The sequence below is a fragment of the Palaemon carinicauda genome, chromosome 37 (assembly GCF_036898095.1).
Source record: "Palaemon carinicauda isolate YSFRI2023 chromosome 37, ASM3689809v2, whole genome shotgun sequence".
NCBI classification, from domain to species: domain Eukaryota; kingdom Metazoa; phylum Arthropoda; class Malacostraca; order Decapoda; family Palaemonidae; genus Palaemon; species Palaemon carinicauda.
Window position 1 is genome coordinate 35,907,668 of NC_090761.1, and position 9,707 is coordinate 35,917,374.

The 9,707-nt window shown below is 33.6% G+C and overlaps 1 protein-coding gene across 1 annotated transcript; it reads left to right on the forward strand.

Annotated features, from left to right (window-relative positions):
* The first annotated feature begins 2,012 nt into the window (after nucleotides 1-2,012).
* Nucleotides 2,013-9,707, forward strand: LOC137629568 (G-protein coupled receptor Mth2-like). The gene is made up of 8 exons (XM_068361005.1): nucleotides 2,013-2,585; nucleotides 4,326-5,463; nucleotides 6,326-6,404; nucleotides 6,565-6,651; nucleotides 6,851-6,942; nucleotides 8,056-8,263; nucleotides 8,475-8,564; nucleotides 8,908-9,707. The coding sequence occupies exons 1-8, from the start codon at nucleotides 2,292-2,294 to the stop codon at nucleotides 9,083-9,085; spliced, it is 2,166 nt and encodes a 721-aa protein (XP_068217106.1). The 5' UTR covers nucleotides 2,013-2,291; the 3' UTR covers nucleotides 9,086-9,707.

Sequence of the window (9,707 nt, forward strand, 5' to 3'; positions counted from 1 at the left end):
ATATATATATATATATATATATATATATATATATATATATATAAATACACACAACAGTGACGCGTCAAATTAACTGCTAAATATTTAGATACATATGCGCACACAGGCACACGCACGCACACATTCAACCCTTCCCACCCTTCCTAACTACCTCTCGGGGTACCCTCTCTCAACATGGTATTTCTACTCCCTCTCCCCCTATCCGAAGAACGTTGAAAGAACAAGTAGTTATACGTTTTGCAATGTCGCTCAGTGTGACAAGAAAAGAAAATATAATATATATATATACATATATATATATATATATATATATATATATATATATATATATATATATATATATATATATATATATAGCCAGACACTTACTATTTATTACATAAGGGAGATATTTCGGAATATGTTTCCGTCAGTAAACAGCAATATTTCATTCACAACTTTTACCTAAAAGCTCATCGTGATATATTCAAGATTTTTATTCCTATTTCACCTCGTCTCTTTCATTCCCTCATTCAATGATTACCCTTTTTCTTCATCTTGCATACTTGTTTTGGGTTTAAATCCAACCCTCCACTGAAGTCGAGTGAACTACTTCTCGGGCGGGTCCATATCAATCATCTAACGAAACATTTTCATTATAACTTATACAATTCTTTGATTTTAGCATCTTCCAAATCATATGATCTTGTGAAAAGTAATGTCTTTAGTTTCTTCTTAAATTCAATTGCTCCCTTTAGGTCCTTCATTTCAGATGGCAGTTTATCACCTCTTCACTCCCGCAGTTTCAATAGGCCTTACGCTTCCTTCTTCAAACTTCTCACTTGATTATATCCTCTATTTTTATCTCTATGAGTAAGACAGTAATTCCATGATGTTGCAATGACCCTTCCCTCCGTTATCAATGAATCTTGCATACTTCTCGAATCTTTTTTATTAGTTATTCTAATTCTACTCCTATATACAATTACATAATTTTTCCGTTCAACTCTTTACCTTCAATATTATATTTCATTTTATGCACGTTCATGCAACAATATCTTATGAAGTTAAAAGCTTTTTATAAAGCATGAATATGTACAAATTTTATCTTAATAGATAAGTAAACTGATGATCACATTATGTTCGATGTAAATTCTTTGATTTTGTATAAATTTACTCTACCTCTGTTTAAGAAATTACGTGTCACTATTCTAGAAAATATAAGAATTTTATCTTTATTTTTTTTGTTTGTTCCCTGAAATAAAGCTGAAGTTACAAGCATTAATGAACAATTAATACATAATTGTTTTTACGAAAAGCAGGAAAACTTACCCTTGGATTTATTACGTCAATGAATGGGAAACTCCCGGAAAGTCACACTGCTACGACGGCTTTCATCTCTCTCTCTCTCTCTCTCTCTCTCTCTCTCTCTCTCTCTCTCTCTCTCTCTCTCTCTCTCTCTACATATATATATATATATATATATATATATATATATATATATATATATATATATATATATATATATATATATATATATATATATATATATATATACAAATATATATATATATTTATATTCATATATATATATATATATATATATATATATATATATATATATATATATATATATATACCGCATATATATATATATATATATATATATATATATATATATATATAAATATATATATATACAGCATATATATATATATATATATATATATATATATATATATATTATATATATATATATATATATATATATATATATATATATATATATATATATATATATATATATCTTTATTGTGTTAAAAGTTCGAGGAAAGAAAGATAACGTCTTGTGTTCCACATGTATATTAAAGATTAAAGGCTAGTGTGCTAAACCGAAGAGAATTATACAATATACAATGACCTTGCATAACAGGATCAAGTTCGGGATTTCCTCAACTATCCCTCACCGAAGCTCCTCCCAGTGGGGACCTCCCCCGGACCTCGCTTGTAAACAGACGAGTGAGGCTGAGGGCATCGGGATTTCAGGAGCCAGTTATATTCTAGCCGTGTGGTAATGAGAAGCTTAAACAGTTGCTCCGATGAAGCCCTTTAGAGCATAGACTTCCCTGTAAAAAGTGACTTCGGGAAGTCACAAAACGTGATTTTATTCCCAATATACCTCATTTCTAGAGCGAAGGGGCATCGCTAATAAGGTTCTACTCACGGTTGACCCCCATTACCTAGATCGTGATTCTACCTATCAACAGGATAGTTCCGTTTATTCCTGCTTGCTTTGCCTGCAATTTCCGAAGATGAAATCGAAGATGGGACTAATTAACATACTGATGATCGTTGGTGTGATCCTCGCCGCAGCAGTGCCTGAGGTAACGGGGGAAACTAACAGCGAAGGTAGGACTACAATGCTTGGAGGGCTATCGGGCTCCTCCAGCCCTACGGAATCCTGCCCAGATATAGAAGGGACTCAGGTGGCTGGATCTGTCGTTAAATGTTACTGCCAAGGAAATGAGATCTTGGAGGACGGAATATGTAAACCTTACGGGCACAATGTCGTTCCCGTACAGCACGATTATATTTACACGAAAGAGGTAAGTGGATGTCCGTAAATATTGTAATTCAAGAATGTCAGATTAATTCCGCTGCATTAAATTTTTTTGAGGAAGATCATATGTTTGGTTGAATTTTCATTTATTGTTGTTATTATATTCCTATCTTTTATTATTTCTAAAGAGCTGCTCTTCCACCGTCATCCCTGCATTAAGGGGTCAAATATTGCTCAAATAAGTTTTATTTCAATCTATCTTATTCAATTCTGTCAGGTGCACCTCCTGCTTACACTAGAATAGCAATACTGAGGTTTAGTTTCTTCAAAATAAGTAACTATGGTGGTTAAGATTAAAGTTTTTTTTTTCAATTATTTCTCTGAACCCGATAAATGATGCCAGTAGCCCAATATCACTTCGGATGCTCTAAACGGGTCCTTGTATGCCATCAACTTTGGTAGCCCCTGCTTTAGAAGTTTCAATATTAAGCTATTAATCAAAGATATGACTGCTCAATTACCTCTTATGAAACTATTAGGTTGTTCCAAGATAAATTTATTTACCACCCGTTTCTTGTCATTCCCCGAGCTCGAGCAAAGCTCCTTCAAATTCAGATTCCTTGTAAGGCAGCTTAGTGAGTAATAAAGCCGAGAGAGAGAGAGAGAGAGAGAGAGAGAGAGAGAGAGAGAGAGAGAGAGAGAGAGAGAGAGATTCAGAATACATTGATGAATGGCTACATAGGCTACATAGACAGGCATTATATATGTGTATACATAATATATATATGTATATATATACATATATAATTATATACATATACATACATATATATATATACACACACATATATATACATATAATATATATACATACATACATATATATATATATATATATATATATATATATATATATATATATATATATATATATGTATACACACATATATACATGTATATGCACATATACATATATATACACATATACATGTATACATACTATATATATGTAAATATAAACATATATGTATATATACTTACATATATATGTACTTATATACATATATATGTATGTATATATATGTACATATATACATTTGTATATATATACACATACATATATTTATGTATGTATATACCTATAAGTATGTATATATACATATATACATACATATACATATATACATATATGTGTATGTATATACATATATATGTATATATATATGTGTGTATATATATGTGTATATATACATACATATATATATATGTATGTATACATATATATACCTATATATATATACAGTATATATACACATATATATACATATATATACCTATATGTATATATATATATATATATATACATATATGTATATATATATATATATATATATATATATATATATATATATATATATATATATATATATATATATATATGTATACACACACACACACACACACACACACATATATATATATATATATATATATATATATATATATATATATATATATATATATATGTTTGTGTGTGTACCTGTTATACTTAAATATTTGTTAATATATTTCAAAATATCTGAAGAGAGAGAGAGAGAGAGAGAGAGAGAGAGAGAGAGAGAGAGAGAGAGAGAGAGAGAGAGAGAGAGAGAGAGAAATAAGCATTTAAATACTTTGTAATATTCTCTGTGTTCAAAGACCTATCTAAGTCGATAACTTGCTCTTGATTTGTAAGATATCAATCATTCCTGTCTCAACACTGTCCCGTTCATTCCTTCATTTCCAGGGAAATACGACCAACTACAACGTGACTGTGAGAGATGTCAACTGTGATTCAGCCAAATATTTTTCACTTAACTTCACCAAAGAACAATTTCAACTGAGACCTCGCGGTGATGTGGTACTTCTCGAACAGGCTGGTGACCTTGAAGGCCAACGCATCAATAAATACTGCCTTATTCACCAGCTGGATTCTCACGGTAACCTGACACTGACGATGAAGGCCTGTATACCTATTCCCTCTGTGCCAAGATGCTGCCCTTATGGCCAGGCCATGAAAGACGGCTCATGCCAACCAGCTAAAACGCCTCTGTTGCTTCAACCCCCAATATCGGCAAAGCCCTTTTCAGATAGCATAGCTTGGTCCAATATAACAAATTATATTAATCCATTAAAATGCGAATCAGAATCCATGACAACTATCCCCCTCTATTTCCGGCAGTCTAATTTAGTATCTCTTGCTGATGGTTTAGCAAATGGTTGGGTTCCAGAAGACACCAAAAGGCGCATATATTACCAGTGCCCTGAATATTGTGTTGATGGGATTGAAAAGGCTGATGGATCCACAAGTTACTTCACAAGCTTTTGCTACAGCGACCCATTAAAGGAACATAAGAGAGCTTGCAGAAATGGGCCATGTATTCGTAAATGTTGCAAGAAAGGATACTCAATGGATGAAAATCGCTACAGCTGTGTACCAGACTCCAATGACACTTTCAGTATTCCTACAAATTTTAACACTGTGACTGGGTGGCCACTGTGCTTGCCAGTTATCAAAGCAGAGGGAGAGATTAGCATAAACACTGACGGTAGTCTGAATCATAAAGACACAGTAATTCCTAGCTCTGACTACTGTATTGATACGTTCATTAACAATGATCGAAAACAGGGTGCACTGGTTTGCTCAGTAAATGACACTCCTACTTGGTTGAAAGTGCGGCCTGTTCTATTTCCAGTTTGCCAGGGAATCTCTCTTATGTTTTTGATCACTACCATACTTTGTCATCTATGGGCTCCTGGATTACTAGTCAATGGAGGAAAACACCTACTTGAATATGCAGTTTCCCTCTGTATTGCCTATTCTGCAAGTGTGGCTCTTCAAGTTTTTAATGATGGCTTCGATGCGACTACTTGTTTTATTACTGGTAAGATTTAGTTATATTCACTCCATGGGAGAGAAATATGTTGTTTTCCCTGATGCTTCTCCTCCTCCTGCTGTCATATCTTCAAATCGATTCATCTCAGTCATTTCTGGGCCAAATGACCTGAAATTTGGCACAAAGGTCGAGTGGGCAAATACCCAGGTGCGTTAAATCTTTTTGATACAAACCCTTGAAATAATTTTATAGAGTTTTTTGTCATTTTATGATAATGTTAGGGCTTATTGGAAGTTTTAAGGCATCAAGATTTATACGAAAGACTTGAAGAACCAAGGTTTGCAAAAAAAGACTTGAGGACGACAAGGTTTGTATGAAAGACTTGGCGTTACTAAGCCTTATGCGAATGGTTTGGGTCATTAGGGTTTATGTGAGAGGTTTATAGGGACTCATACTTGTGTGAAGGGTTTAGTATCACCAGGGATCGTGTGGAGGTTTATGCAAAAACAAGTTGATCGTAAAAAGGAACTGCGATAATTATTGGTTCTATGATAGGTTAGGGGACTTAATCTAAGCTTTTCATAGAAGGTTTCTGCGAAGAACAAATATTTACCTAATCTGAATCACCCCGTATATAGCCATTTTAAGATACGCAGTACAGTATTCAAGTTTTAAATAAATATCAAAAGAGAAGTTTCAAATGATAGTTTCAAATGATGCCGAGTAATTTGTTTTTCAATATCATACGATGAAGTGAGTATCTAGATATATGCATATTTTAATGAAGGTGAAATTTATTATTTCTTTTATTATTAGAACTAGATACGATGGATCAATTTAATATCCCTTTTTAACTTTCTGAAGAACGCCCATAAGTAAAAAAAAAAAAAAAATCATTTGAATATTTCAGCCATCGCTATGCAGTTTGGATTCCTTGCAACGTTCTTCTGGCTGAGCACAGTTTGCTTTGGGATCTGGAGAGAAATAAGGTAAGGATTTCAACTAGCCTTCAAATAGTCCATCATCCTTTATGAGTGGTTTTTTTTTTTTTTTTTTTTTTTTTTTTTTTTTGCCTTGAATTCAAGTGTTCTAAATCACCTTTGATTAATAACAAAATCCAAAACTCATTAGGCCAATGTGTCTTTCCAGGAGTCTTAAGAATAACTTGACCACCAAATCGAGCCAATGTAGTGTTTACACAGCATTGTATGGCTGGGGAATACCATTTTGCATAAGGTAAGCTTAAATTAACCACTTAAATTATGTGAAGTAATTGATATCTTACGCATGAAATAATCTTACAAAGCATATCACGATAAAATTTTCCGAAAAATTTAGGCTATAATTGTCTTTATTTCTGTTGCACACATTTTTATATAATACATACTGATGGGTATGGACTGATAAGGGTTAATCTATTTTTCTTTATTTTCAGCCTCATTACAGTTTTAATGGAGAAACTGGCGCCAGATGATGTTTACGGCGTGATTAAGCCTTACATTGGCGTTACCCGCTGTTGGTTTAAAGGTAAGTTAAGGCTTTAGGCAGGAAAGTTCTTTATAGAATGTAAAAAACAAAAACAAAACATGAGAAGTACTATGTTACCTTAAATACCAATTAAGGTATTGTCCCAGAGCGCAGAAAGAAAACAGTAATACCGTTTATGAAAGATCACAAGGAGTATTTTCCTTCCGAAGCGAAAGCAATTCACATTATCAATCCATGGGAGAGATTATGAAGAATATTTTCCCCTTCAGACGATTATGAATCGTGGAGCCCCTTCTTGGGAGTTCTATGGTAATCTCCCATATAAAATAACCTTTATATGGGTACCTATGATATACACTTAAAAAGACCATTTTAGTGGTTTTCTTTAGAGATGATATAGAGAGGATCAACAAACTCGATAGGCTATTTGCTTTCTTAATGAAAGACTAAAAAGATGAAAGTGAATCGCATGTAATATGCACGTTATCCTAATCTCTTTTATGCTATCAATGTGTTTGATCATAACATTTGTCAAAGGAAACTAGAATACATTTCTGAAGGTAGATTGATTTGTATTTTTGGGATATCGCTTAAAGAAGAAATTACTTTTGAATGAATTGCTTGATTATGCCAATATGTTGAAGCATCTGCATACACCCACACATATGAAAATGGATAGGCATATAATACACACACACACACACACACACACACACACACACACACATATATATATATATATATATATATATATATATATATATATATATATATATTTATATATATATGTGTCGGTGTGTGTGTGTGTGTGTGTGTGTGTGTGTGTGTGTGTGTGTGTGTGTGTGTGTGTTTTAATGAGAGTATGAGTAAAAGATGAGAGCTGAACAGGATGTTAACTAAGTTCGTGTACAGTAGATCTATCAATAAAGTCTTTCGTTTTGCTTTCTGCGTTTTTAAATAACTTTCTACGTCTAGGTCCATCTCCCCCCCACTCTCTCTCTCTCTCTCTCTCTCTCTCTCTCTCTCTCTCTCTCTCTCTCTCTCTCTCTCTCTCCTCCCTGCATTTTCTTTAAGTGCTTACATAGTAAATTTATTGAGTTACACGTCTAATAAGCCATTGCCATATAAAAGTAATTATTGAAATATTTTCAGACGACGAAGCTTTGCTGGCTTACTTCTATGGCCCTCTCGCCATAGTGATTCTGTCCACCATTCTACTGCTTGTGGTAATACATTATGAGTACATCAAATTCGCTCGCAGCAGCAAAGGTTCGACAGAGATTGTGAAAAGCGTTGGGGGTCAAGAGAAAATCGTTCAAGAAAAGATAAACGGTACACGATTCATTGACCACGGCAAGGGGTAAGATGCACATTGATGCTCAGTGAATTTTATGTATAATGATGCATATTCTTAATCATAACTGGTCATAACTGGCAAGAAACAGAAAACAAATGTGGTGAAGTCAATTAGAATTGTATTTAAGAACATCACTCATGGAATTATACGAAGTGGAGATTTGATATCTTATAGAGGCTAATTGAATCAATTATTTTATTCATTATTTTTGCAGTTTATCAAGAAAGCTGAACATTTTAACTTTCGTCGTTATATGCTGGTCAACAGAAGTCTTGTCATGGAAAATACCTCCTCTTGAGATCTGGTAAGTTCTCAAATTAACGCTTTTCTATAACTCCGTTAAAGAAAAGAATTTTCTTTCAAGATGATTCACGGGGACCTAATCACGGATCAGTTGAAGATCAAGTTTCATTGAACCTCATCAGGTTTTCAGTCATATATTAATGTATTGCAATGTGAACATTGAATCCTAATCAAAGAAATATATTAAATGTCTTATTTTCATTTCACAATTGAATGTAAATCTAAAACTGATATGTCTAAATGTCCAGCACTGTATTTTCTTTGCGTAACTGAGTAATCATAGCCTGCACTAAAACGACTGATTCTAAAATACAGTATTAAAGATGTCTCATTTCCCGGAACAGGGTACTGACGGACACCTTGAATTGCCTCCAGGGGATCTTTGTCTTTCTAATCATGCTGTCAGATGGAACTATTCTCAAATTCGGGAAAAAATTCTTGGCGAAACTAAGAGGAAAACCGCAACGTTACAACGTCACTTCTTCAGATCCTACTACCAAAGGAAATCAACCGGACGTTTGATCTGTCATCTCCTTCCCTGTTTCGCCATCCTACGTCAGAAGAACCCCGTCTAAGGAAAGAAATCATAAAAGGATATATCTCATTTTAGCCACCTCTTTGTATCTTGAGGCAGGTCTCGATACCTCCTCTAGCAATTGCATACCCTATGATGCCTTTTCAATCTGCAAGGTAACGTCTCGTCATCTAATGATGGAATATTGCTTGAATAAACACTGATGCTGCTTGGACAATCACTCGTTTGTCCCGTCTTTGCTTTAGGAATTGACAGTAAAGATGTAATTCTTCTCATTAAATAATCTTTTTGTCCGTATCTAACTGGAGGTGTCTAAGTGTCACCTTCCTTTTAGGCTTCTCATGAAGCTCTCCGTCTCAAGATCTCTTTATTTTGACTCCGCTCAAAGTCCCTTTACTTAGCAGGAACCATCAGGACCCAAAATATCCCTACTTGATGAAAATAAATCCTAACGCAACTTATTGAAACGAGAGGAATGCGGCTGAATTTCTATCTAGTCAAACATATTTATATGATGCACAAAAAGACAATATAAGAAATAAAAAATGTATAACCAAATATGAGAATCGTTGTGTTTATAGAAATAAACAGTGATCAAGACTTAAAAAG